The following is a 13,170-nucleotide window of genomic DNA, read 5'->3' as shown; positions in this document are numbered from 1 at the left end:
CTCTAACATTCTGTGATTCTGTGATTGCTCTTCTAAATGTAGAATGGGTGATTGCTGGCTGTATTAAAGGGATTGTTGAACCAGAGAAGGTGGAAACTAGATATAACTGTGAATGTTATCTAGCTCATAGGTACTACTACATATTATTAAAATTAGCTAGATTTTTGTACTAGTAGTGCAGAGTAGAAGGCTGGAATAGAGCCATAGCAAAGTGTTCCGTAAGGCTCCTGAACACCTCTTGCTGCAAACTATGTCTAGAAGACTAAGAGGCGCCTATGGCATGTTAAACCATTCAGAGGGCTTTAACTACTTCAAGACTACAAAATGCCATATGATATGAGAGTGCAGCATTTCCCATACAGTAATTGCCATTTGGTATTACTAGTGACTTGTACTATTGACTTTAATCAACCTGAGCTGTATGTTTGGGGTTTTTTGTAGGAGATACGAAGGAGATTTGGGAAGATGATTCTCTAGAGCAAAAGAAAACTGAATATGTGAGAACAAATATTTCTGAGAACTACGCAGAAATAGTATCACTGAAGGAAAGAACTGAAACCTTGGAGGGTCAACTAGCTGCACTTGAAGAGCAATGCAGAAGAGAAAAAACCGAAAAAGAAGAGTTAAGTGGGCAGATAACAAACTTGAATCTCAAGCTGTCTGCTTCTGAAGAAAGGGCTTCACACTTAAGCGAAGAACTTCGTCAATGTCGAGCTGACTATCAGGAGATTGTTTCTGAATTGAACAAACAGAAAACTATAAACAGGGAACAAGAAGAAAAAAATATTCAGCTAAATAATGAAGTAGAAGGTGCCAAACAAAATATAATTGATAAAGTGTCACAAATTAAAGCAATGCAGTCCAAAGTAGATGAGTTGTATAAATGTCACTTAGAGTCTTATGCTATGGATATTGATTTAGTTAATGTAGAGGATTCCTTAGACTCTCAAAAAGATGAACCAGAGAGCGCTCATATGAGTCCTGTATGCGTGCAGTCCCAAACTGCTTCTACAGCATATCTGAGACAGGAGAGCTCCTTTCACTGCAGTATTGAAAGTATTTGGGAAGAATGCAAAAATACTATTAAGGCTTCTTCACAAAAAAGCCAGCAGATTCAAGAACTACGTCAACAAGTTGAAAACTTAAAGAAGAGACTTGATGATGCTGAGAATTATAACAGTCAACTAAAAATGAAATTAAATGAGAGTGCGAATCAAGATCATCAGTCCATAAAGGACAAAGACCTTATGAATCAGTTACAAGAGCAAATCCAGAAGAAAACCCAGGATTTTGAAAAACGGGCTGCAGAAGATCACAGAGTAATTGCACAATTTGAGGAGGAAGTTACCACCTACCAGCAAAAAATAAGAGAGCTTGAAGGCCTCTTGGAGCATTTTAGAGCTAAAGATGACAGCATAACAAAGTTAGAAGAAGCAGTTAAAGAAAAAGAATCTATTGTTTTAAATCTAGAAAGTAATATGGCAGCTCTGCAAGAGAAATGCGCTAATTCAGACAGAAAACTGAAAGAATTAAATGATCAAGAAGCAAATCTGAAGGAGGAAGTGGTGCAGTTGATGAACAGCCTGGAGGATATGAAAAACTCTCTTCAGGAAAAGGAGAAAAATGAGGATGAGCAAAGAAAATCTATAGAATTGTAAGTAAAAAACAAGATAACTCGCAGCCTTTTGAGAACAGACTTGAGTTAAAACTACCTTCTGGGAACATCAGTTTATTTTTACATAATACATTTGCATGTTTATCAACTTTATTAACCAAACTGCTTCTTTAAGAAGTTTTAATACACTACTTCAATTTTATATTTGCGCATTCTGCTGGCTATGTTTTCCCCTCATGTTTCTCTATTCTTTCAAAAATATAGATCTAAATCTTGTGGAACTATTGTAGGGGGAAAGAGGAGAGTGCAAGGAAATTATCTGGGGATTTCTGAAAGTTTTATCGTGTGTACCCTTTCTGGAGGAAATAACATATTTTAATGTTATAACCTGGAACTTGTATAAAAGCAGGCAACATTTTCTTTGGAAAGGACTGAATGCTACAAAGGAAAAGAAGAAAGAGGAGAAAAAAAAAAAAAAGCCTAGGAAGTAAAAGCCTAGGAAGTAAACAGTAAATAGCTGGTTTTGGTAATAGCTGTTCTAAGTGAACAAAGTCTCTTATAAGAATTTAAAGGAATAATGAGTGTAGGAGGGTAGAACTTCCCCCAGTCCCCTCTACTTCTTAATCTTTAAGAAATAAGAGATTAAATGTATCTGAGAGATTATATTTGTTATATGATAAGGAAACTGCAGTCATGTAAAAATAGCTTTAAGATGCCATGTAGCCCTTCTCCTGACTAGCATTACATAGTGCAATATCTGTGGGTACCTGCATATACTCTGAAGTACAATTTAGCATGAAGGTCTGGGAAACCCCAACCCTGTGCTTGTAAAGCTTTGAAAGGTTTTCCTTTTGTGAGGCTTTGTTTTGTATTGGCAACTACAGAATCTAAAAAACCCTTCTATTAGTTAAAAATCCAAGATGTCGTAGTGTAAATTTTTTAAAATAAATATGACCATTTAAAAATAAACCCATCAAACTTTTTAATTACTTTGTAGCAATTGTAACAGCAGTATTTGTTGCAGTGTTATTGTTTTTCCTATTTTCTTTTGATTTTTGTTTATGTTGATCCTTACAAGGTCTGGGATGTAGATATTTGGTTTAAATTTACTTGGTATTAACCTTTTCCCTTTTGTTACTTTGTAAGGACGCCTAATGATAAAAATAGTTTTGCTTAAAAAAAAAATAATTAAAAAAAAATGCCAGTGTTCAGAAGTGAATCTGAGCAGTTTGTTGCTTCAGGATAAGAGGCTGAAATCCAAAAGTAAGATTATAAAGCTTGTCATTGATCTGATAGATCTGAGATTCTATTAATGAATTAAACCAGCAGCCAAAAAGCCCAAGTTCATGTTTAAAAGCTGTTTCTTTGAGATGAGTAACACTCGTTTTATTCATGTCTCTTAATTTCTAACATAAGGCTACGTAAACATCTTTCTGAGACCTCTGCCATTGTAAAGAGTTTGAAAAAAGATTTGCAGAGGAAAGAGGAAGAACATTCAGTTTTGAAAGAGAAACTTTCTGATGCCAAGAAACAATTTCAGCAAGTGGAAAAAGAGGTTGGTAACCATATGCCAAACATTTCTTCTGCAAGTTTATGCTTGGGGTTCTGTTATCAAAATCTGTTTTCACAAATCTTAAGCTATGAATGTTAAAAGTGATTCATAACAAAGCTATTTTGAGTGATACATTTAAAGTAACAGTGAAACTTAAGTTACATTTGCCGTTGAAGCTGTAAACTAAAGACCAGATGTCAAAACACAGATTAGCACAGATATTGAAGGGGGAAAGTAAATTTTATTAATATACTGAGAAAAGGTTTGTGAAAACTGTGGCTAATCTGGTTATGGAGAAAGACTTTAGAATCTTTAGTAGCCTCAAAGCCTCAGACTTCAGACTTGTGCAAAATGCTGATCTCTGTGAGGAAAAGCTGGATCCATCTGAAAAAGAAAGCACTAACTTCTAGAGACTTTTTAAAATCTGAGCTATGTTTTCTATTAAAGTTGGGGAGAAGAAATGAAAAAAAAAATGAACAAAATATTGTTAATGTTTAGTTATCAAGCAATAGGACTTCTTAGAACCTCATGGGACATCACAGGAATTTGAAATCCAGAAGACTATTTCAAGAGTATGGGCTTGAAAGTTAAGCCTTAAGGTATTAATGTTTTTCCCAGCAGCCTAATATTTGAGGACCTTTTCCTACTCAACATTCAGTGTATAATCCTCTGTTTGAGAAATAGCAAAGAGTGGATTGTATCACATGTCAGAAAACATCCCTTTTTTTCTTTTTTTTAAAAAAAAAAAAAAAAACCAACTGCATTTGTAGTTTGATTAGGTTGTTTCCTGTTTGGTTTTTTTCCCTGCCAAATGTAATACTCTATTCTATGGTGATAATCCTTCCGTAGGAAGGATGTATGGTATAGTGCACTTCCAGCCCCTGAAATGTAGCTAAGATGCTTGCAAAAAATTCGTCTCTTAAGGTTGGTTATTTAGACAATGTACAGAGATTGTAAAAGGCTTATAGCTAAATGCTAACTTTGCTTGCTGTCCTTGTACATTGTTACAGGTGTGTGTAATGAAATCTCAGGAGAAATATCTGAGGAACAAAGTTAATGAACTTCACAAAATTAAAAACAAGTTGGGTGAAGAATTAGAGATCCAACAGTGCACAATCCTGCAACTTAAAAAGGTATTTTGTTTTTTTAAAATTTTACTTAATTTTTTAACTAGTCCATTGAGGCAAGTTTTCCAAGCAAGAGGAGAAAACTTACAGAAATTGGCGTAAAGACAAGAGTAGCCAGCTGAAATTAGTTTTAATGGATGAGTGAAAGATGTTTGAAGAACTCACTACAGGAGATTGTCAAATTGTTTTAAGTAGAATAATGTTGCTAGTAAATACTTAATACCTGCAGATACCCGGATCCCGATTAGTGAGACTTAGATATGTTAGTAGTAATATCTTCCTCTAAACATTTTTTTTTAAATCAGCTTGAATGCTCCTTTACACTATATGAAAAACTTATTTATTCTGGACTGTGTGTCTTAAATACTTTATTCATTACTTGTTAAAGCTCAGAATTAAAAGCTACTCATTTCTAGCATGCGTAAATTTGTTTCTTTCAACCCTCTTTCATTAGTTTGCTTTCAATGTGATATTTAGGAGCAGTTTAATAATGACAAGCTGGAAGAAATCTCCAAACAGTATGAGGAAGCACGTAAAGGTCAGAAAAAGCCATTATTGTTCCATTCTTTTAGCATAGAATGGCAACATAGTGAGATGTCATCTTGTTAACAAATTTGGAGAGTCTTGTATAGTTATATTTTTAAATACTGAGGAACTCAACCTGGATACTAAACTGTTACGGTCAGGAAGAAATTTTTACTGAATCATTATTAGCAGGTATGTTTGAAAGCAAAGAAACAGTCTCAGAATAAGAAACACAAGCCTCAGAGAACGTGTGGATTTGCTGTATAAGTGTTAACTTATTAAATGTTGGTACTTATTTGCCATTTAGCTGGCTGTTTTAACAAAATCAAACATTGAAACATGAACTAGCACAATAACAGTTTCTGCATGTTTGATAAACATTTAACATTTGAACAATGGTTAGTTTCTCATATAATACAAGCCATAACCTGACTGATGTTAACACTGAAATGCTCACATAAATCAAGTTGATGAGAATCACTTAAGAATTTTGGATTTTGGTAGTTCAGTAGAGATGCTCTATTTCTTTCTTAATAGATATTTTGATTTTGGGGAATGGGGAAACAACTTGTAATGAAGACACTTCGGGACAAAATGGTGGAACCTAGGAGGGGGCTCATCTGTAATTTTAATTTCAAATTTTCAGATCTGTGTGCAAAGGAAAAAATAATTGAAGATATGCGGATGACACTAGAAGAACAAGAGAAGACTCAGACTGAACAAGACCAAGTGCTTGAAGCTAAATTAGAAGAGATCAACAGATTAGTTTTGGGTAATCTCTTAATGGAAATGGAGCAGGGAGGCAAAATTGTTTTGGATGTATTGTGATAGCTGTTCATAATCTCTGGTTTTATTTGTTGACTGTTATGCTGGCGTTAATTTTATGTACTACAAAGCAAACTTTTAACAGTTGAAGGCTTCTGTTGTCCCTTTGTGGTCACAGCTGATAAATCCAAGTAACTTTAGTAGAAGGATCTGAATGTGGTCAAATATGTATTTTAAACTATACATTATGTAACCTCATTTTGTGTGCTGACTAGAACTGGAAGCATGGAAGCAGAAATATAGAGAGCTGAATAACCAGAGCGATAGTGACTGGCAGGAAAAGAGGAGCAAAAATGAAGAGGAAAACATAAATGAAAATGAAGAACTAATAAAACTGCAAAAAGAACTGAAGGTAAAATATGGTGATGTAATTCATACTGTTTTAAAGCCATAACTTTCATTTAGGAATCTAAATATTTTTGTGTCACTGTCTCCAAGAGCTAGGGCATGATATGGCAAGTTGTTACAATGGTAAAGGAAACGTCTGAAAGTTGCAGTGCGCCAGTACAGCGAAGTCTGGATGCAGTGTCTTTGTAATATACAGCATCACTGATGCCCCGTCATTGAGTGCACCCTTCACTGCGTTATATCACCATGGGCTGGGCCCCTTTTTACAGTTGTCTTAATCAATCCAACTCTGGATATCCATTCTGAACCTCTTTCCTGTCAGTTGCTTAGGCAACTGAATTAAATTCTTTCAAGATTTTGTGCTTGCTCTGTGACCTGTAAGCCCTTCCTGTTAGGCTGAGTATTTACCTCTAATTCTTGGATTAGAAAGCAGCTTTTCAGGTGCCTTCTATCTTATGTGGGAGAATGTCTGACAAGAGGTTTGGTTGTGATAGAAAAGGAGGTAATGTTGCTGTGGATTTAAGTGATGTTCTTAGGTATGCACTCTCTCTGCCTTCCATTCAAATTTTACAGCATTCTTTGCCTTTCAGTCTTGAAGCAGAAACAAGTTTTCTAACATGCCCTATAAGGCAACATAAAAGATTGGGAATTTGTAAGTTAAAAGGGTCTCTTTGCCATTACTTTTGGTGTAAATTTTATAGTGTTTGTGATTTATCCAGAACATTTGTTAGAGGAAAGAAATTCTAATTCAGACTGGCATGTCTTCATGGAATGGAAGTGCTGAAAATTGCTAATTTTTTTCCACAGAGAGGAACAAATGAGAATGTATTACTTGCCCTTGGGAATATGCTGGAGTAAAAAACTGTGCTAGTATTTCTGTTATCTTTTCAAAATTAATCCATTTAATGGTAATCTGGATTTTAAGAAGCTTTTTTTTTTTGCTTGATCTCTACCTATGATTTTATTTCTGGTTTCATTAAAACAGGCAAATGAGGCAAAGTATCAAACTGATAGAAAGAAGTGGCTGGAGGAAAAAATGAGACTCATAAGTCAAGTAAAAGAAGCTGAAAGCCATCACAACAGAGAAATGAGAAAATTGGCAGAGGACAGGGAACGTCATGTAGAGCAACAATCAGAAATTGTAAGTGACTGGAGGTCTCAGTGGAGTCCTCTAGTGTAAGTATGTAGTACAGAGCAAATCTCCTGTCAAGTGTTAAGTGTGGGCGATTGTGGGTAGCTGGCCTTTATCAAAGTCCCTTCACCTTATCACATGGCAAAGCCTAGACGAGATTTTCTCAAAATGGAAAGGGAAGAATAGGATGGTCACAAAATGAAAAAAACTTAGTACCTTATGGAAGTTAACACGTCTGTTACTTTTTATCCTATCACCACCACAACCTCACTAAGAATTCTTCAAACTTCATCTTCTGTGTAAAACACCAATAAGTAACTTACACTTAAATAAATTGCTACTTTTCGAAGCTAAGAAAATATCATTTGAAAAACATGATTTGTTGCTTAGCTTTTCTAAAAAAAAATCCTATGAGGCTTTAGAATGATGAGAAAAAAACAAGCAGAATTTGACAAAAAAAGCTTCTTCCCAGATACAGAGTAAAAATACTTAGTCAAAATGCTAGTGGTTTTGCTTCCATATTGCTTTAAAAGGAGAGTGACTGATAGTTAATAACAAGGTGGATACCATGCCTGTTGACTGGACTGCATCAAGGTTGTAATTTCTTAAATATATGAAATTGTTATATACATCTGTACACTTGAAAACTATATTTGCATCTAGAAGTAATTAGCAACGACTTTCTGGATGTCCAGTTAGTACAGGAGGATGTTAGGGTCTTAGGGCTACTTTTACTTTGTCTGTGACTTTGCTTGCCTGAGTCTTGTTAGTAGTAAAATCACAAAGCGAGAAATGGTGTGATGGTCCTCACCAAACATTCTTATCAGAAAGTGTATAAAAATAGACACAGATTTTTCTAATTGAAGCATGGATTGCTTTTGTGTATTTGTAGTGAAATTAGTTCTATGTGAACTTTTTAAAGATCTACATAGACTCTCAAGTTTACTAAGGCCATAAAATAGTTTGGTTTTGCATAGTGAGTACTATCAGAACAGTTCAGATAGTGTGCAGAAGTAGTGTTCAGGTCTAACCTTTTTTTTCCCCATTTAGGAAAGACTTGCTGCACAGCTGGTAGAAAAGGACAGCAACCTTCAAAAGTGGCGTGAAGAAAGAGATAAATTAGTAGAAGCTTTGGAAGTACAGCTCAAGACTTTGGCTTCTAGCAGCATACAAAAAGATAAAGAAATAGCAGAACTGAAACAGGCTGCACTTAAGGATTTGGGAAAGGTCTTCTCTTTCTCCCTCTCTCTCAATCTCTCTTTCTTGTTCCTGTGTGATTACTTTTTTGTTGTTGTTCTCCATTAATTCTGGAAAATGCTATACTTGTTTTTTGCGTTTTGGCTCTATTTTTGTTCTTAAACACTGTCATATTGAAACCATTTGCAGCTAATTTTAAAAAAGCTTTGTTTTTTTTTGAAACTGAATTTGTAACAGTAATTGAAGTTTCAAAATATTTGTAGTTCAACTAAACAAGTCTATTTGATCCTTTCATGGCAAGGTTGGATGGGAAATCTGAGACAATTATTACATTTGCTGCCTTTTTCACAGCACCAAGGATTTAATGAGAGAAATACGAGATGAACTTCTTAACTCCACTTATGTAGAGCTAAATAAAAAATTTTGCATTGCATCTCGCCAGGCTGGTATATGACTTGGCTTTAAGTAGTGGCCACTCGTACATTAAATCAGTGGCTTTTTGTTGAATAGCTGACTGTTTTAGCGTGCAATTCTAAAACTGATGCTACCAAATAATTCTAATGACTCTCATTTATATGTTAATTTCTCTTGCCAATTGTACAGTTTTCGCAATTTTTGCTATGTTTATTAGGATAAAGAAACTGATGTAGAAGAACTAAGAAAACAGCTGGCTGAGAAAGATGACTTTATAAAGGAATTGAAACAACGCATTAACCATGCAAGTCTTCAGTCTTTGGCAGAAGTACCTTTACCTGAAGGAGAAGATAAGACAGAACAGTCTATAAACAAGGAGGTATGTTTGTTATATTTCTAGAAAGTATGTACTAAGGATATGTTGTTAACAACTTCTGTCTATTGTTTTCTCAGTATATATTTCAGCAACATTGGAAATCTCCCAAAAGTTGCTTTTTGTAGGTCTTCATACTTCTTCATTCTCTCTCCCACTTTCACGCTCACTCTCAGAAAAATAAGTACTTTTGTTGTTAGAATACCACCTTTCTATATATTATAGAACTTGTGTACCTGAGGGGAAAAAACTAGGTAACTAATCCAGGTTCTAGTGATTTGAAGACATAATATTTGTAATGTCATCTCTGTTTGGTTATGCCAGTGTTAAGAGGATTTCGGCTCAAACAACTTCCTGATATCACCTATAGTCTGGTAGTAGTGGTTGTTCTGTAATTAGAGCTGCTAGCCCATATGGGGTTTCACAAGAACAAAATGGTATCTTGCATCCCATTTAAAACCAAACCAAAACAATATTTGAAGTTTATGCAAAGAAAATATCAACTTTGCATATTTCCTGAACAAAAATTAAAAGGCTTGCGACTGTAATGAAACTCCTGATTCTGACTGAACCCTTGTGTGCTACATAAACAGTATTTAATGTTCTGCTTAACTGAATTAATGCTATGTGGGTCCATTGCTAGTTAATAATGAACAGGGCTGAACATTTATTTCCTAGCAGTCCCTCCCCTGGCTGCTAGATGATGTGATTCTCCTCTTGTTGCAAAACTGGACTGAATGCCAAAATGTATGTCTTCATCTCTTTCCTGTCAACTGCCAAATAAGACTGTCTAGCTAGTTTATTGCCACTTCATCAGTTCAGCTAGTGACATATAGATGATTCTTGTGACCTATGAAGGAGGACAGAATAGCTCTCAGAAGGGTTACTGCTTTATACAGCTCTAATAGCAGCTAAGAGAGCACCATAAAAGTAGTTACTTTTGCTATAAAATTAGTTATAGAGAAGAATTGTTGTGAACTGTTGGTGCTGAAGTATTTACCTCAAGCCAGTAGCAACAATACTTGTATACAAGTTAATACAATATCAGTAAGGAGAGACTGCTAACAGGATGTCCTGGTTTTGGCTGGGACAGAGTTAGCTTTCTTCATAGTAGCTAGTGTAAGGCAGAATGCAGGGCTATCATGTGAGAAACTGTTATGGTGGTGTTGAAGTAAATGGGGTAAAGTTCTGGGGTGAAGTCAGATAATTCCCAGGAAAGACATAGTGGAGATAAAGAAAAACTAAAGTGATTAAGGTGGTATGTGTCTCCTGCCTTGAGAGGAGAGGCTAAGAAGCTGGCGCACTGATTAGGAGATTAAGGCCACCAGAGGGTTATGGGGCTGGGACTTAACAAGATCATGGTTGCAGTGGGTAAACAGAAGGCAGAACTGTCTTTCCTGAAGTCCAGTAAGAACTGGGCAGCACTTGCTGAAACTAATAGGAGATAATTTTTAAACAGTTAAAATAACATAATCCTATATGAAGCAGCTAGTGATCTTCTAGAGGTGGTGAAAACAGGTACTGTCAGCAGCTATTATTAAAATTTGCAGTAGAAATCCATAAATGTATTTGTAATTAGATACTGTGTGGATTAGGCAGAGGTGTACTCTGACACTTCTAAAACAACAGCTGAGAGTGCTGGGAGAGTATGGAGTGAACAGATGACAAGGTGTCCAGGATCATACATGTTGTACCGGAATAGCATCTCCTTTTGCCCCTCTTGGAGGCAAATATTGAACTAGATGGACTGTTGCTGAGACCTAGCAGGCCACATCTTGTGATCGTATTGTGAATAGAAGTTACTGACTTAAACTTTTGTTCTCTTTCAGCCCAGGTGTTCATTAGCCATTTGCACTTGAGCTTTTATATTGTAACTTCAGAAAAATAAAAATATTTTAAATTTATGTATTTATAAATATTAATATATTTCATATTTATCTGTATTTATAGTCTAGCATAGTCTTTACCCATTTTAAATATTTACAGTTTATGGAAAACCAAGCAAGACTAATCCTATAGTTGGACAAAGTATTCCACTAAGATATGATGAAATTAAAGAAAATTATTCATTATCTCGATGTCCTAGCAGTGCCGTTTCATTAAGTGAGATTGGTATAAAACCTTAAATTTTCAAATTTAATTCAGGTGTACGGATTTTGCTAAATGCAGAATAGGGAAGAAAGTGTGTCCTGTTGCTTAAAGAATTCTAAAGTTTCATTCTGCAAGTCCCTTGGTGACCAGGTCACTTGATTTAGTGGCTTTTGGTAAAAATAAAAGCTGTATAACATAGTCATGTGAATAATCATATCTGACTTCAACTGTGTGCTCTTGAAAACTTATCTCTCACCGATGCTTATGAAGTGACTGATGATTAGATAAGTCACTTGAAAAAAAAAAATAAACCCTTTTAAATGGATGAGCAATAGCAGGGCAAATGGGATTTCCTTTTCTTCCACTGCAGGATTCCTGTGTGTAGCTTTGTTAGCTAATGACACTACCCATTATTATGTAACTTTTTGATTGGTAACTCTTTCATGAAGTAGCAGTTGTAAAGAAAAATGTTTCTATTAGCCAGCTCCGTTCTTGGCAATGCAACAGTGCTTGTATTCCCACTCAGAATACCAGCAGACCCGGTTGAAGAAGGTGACTGACTACCTTTGGGCTTTCCATGAACTCTGGTCTTTTTCCTTTTAAGAGGAGGAAGGTATACTTCAGGGTGAGCCAGCCTAAGAAGCAACAGTAGCTAGGCAATTTGGGAGTAACAGCCAGCTGCCATTTCTTACCACCAACAACTCCAGCAACCTGTTATTGTCATCCATGTTTCATTCAAACCGCTGCTGAATTCATTTTTGTATGCTAGCCAACAGCTGAACTACTGCCACAGAGATTCAGGAGCCAGGGAGACCACAGCTCTGACTTTTTTGCTCGTTTTGCCAAGAAAAACAGGGTGTCTGGATGGTGGACAGTGAGTGCTGCTGGGGAAGAAGAGTTGTGCAAACTGACCCCTCCATCCCACCCTCACTGTGCAGTTCTTGCGATTTGGCTGTAAGCAGGTACAAGACAAGGTCTTCAGCTTGCAGGCAGTAGTGCTGCATGAATGCCTGCTTTTCCTCCAGATAACAGTGACGTAGAAGTCTCTCATACGTTGACTTAGCTTGTAGCTTGCCAGTTGGGCCTTGTTACTTACACAATTAACTTCTCTAGTGCAGAAGAGAAAGAGAAAGCTCCCTAAAGATAAGCTACAGAAAGATTATACTCTTCTCTCAAAAGCTTCTATTACTGCCCTGTTCTTAAGAAGCAGTAGAATTAAGATGAAAAGATCATGTCAATTCTACTACTGTTAGCTGTGAAAACTTTGCATAGCTGTTACTGCCCTTGAGGAAAATGACTTGGAAACAATGTATCAGGCTGAGTTCAGCAAGGAAAAGTGGGTTCTGTTATCGTAATGCAGAAATGTTAACTTTTTAAAATTTAACAAAAAAGTTTTAGAAAGTAAGAGTTAAACTCTGCTGTACTTGAAGTAGATTTCTTCACTTCTGTTGTAAGTGTTCTGAAACCTAACAGCTGGGAAATGAAATGCTTACTTTGCAATCTGCTGTGGAGTGATATGTAGTATAGTTTTTTAACTCACAGTTATTTTGAAACTTGTTTTCTTAAAATTTCCATATGTTTGCAGGACCATTCAGAAATTGTCCTTGACTCTTCTGAAGTGTCCACAGAAAATGGAAAAACTAGTTGTTTCCCAAAACCAGAGATGGAAATCCAGTTCACACCTCTGCAACCCAATAAGATGGAGGTGAAGCACCAGGGCAGCACCTTACCAGTTACAGTTAAAAAGCTCAGGCCAAGAAAGAAAAGGAAGTGTGAAGAGATGGATGAGGTATGACCTAGACCAACTGACAAAATATGTTGTGCAGTTTTTCAATGTATTACTGTGATCATTTGTTAAATTCCTATCTTTATCTTCTGATTCTCACTGAGATCCTAAGGATATATCTAGGGTATATTTAAACCTCTTCCCCACTGCAAGTGGTGGGGTAGTGAGATGGATTGTGAACTGGC

The 13,170-nt window shown here is 36.0% G+C and overlaps 1 protein-coding gene across 1 annotated transcript; it reads left to right on the top strand.

The window, feature by feature from the left end:
- Positions 1-441: 441 nt before the first annotated feature.
- LOC104460731 (kinesin-like protein KIF20B) lies at positions 442-12,988 on the top strand (the record flags this gene model as incomplete). The annotated part of the gene is made up of 9 exons (XM_010076697.1): positions 442-1,654; positions 3,032-3,170; positions 4,178-4,300; positions 4,775-4,832; positions 5,466-5,638; positions 6,978-7,133; positions 8,175-8,351; positions 8,953-9,114; positions 12,785-12,988. Coding segments are annotated over 9 exons (2,405 nt in total), but the record flags the coding sequence as incomplete, so codon positions are not given.
- Between the last annotated feature and the right edge of the window lie 182 nt (positions 12,989-13,170).

Source organism: Pterocles gutturalis, unplaced genomic scaffold (assembly GCF_000699245.1).
Source record: "Pterocles gutturalis isolate BGI_N339 unplaced genomic scaffold, ASM69924v1 scaffold51283, whole genome shotgun sequence".
Lineage (NCBI taxonomy): Eukaryota > Metazoa > Chordata > Aves > Pterocliformes > Pteroclidae > Pterocles > Pterocles gutturalis.
Note: the sequence above shows the minus strand (reverse complement) of the source record. Positions and strands in the feature narration are given on the sequence as shown.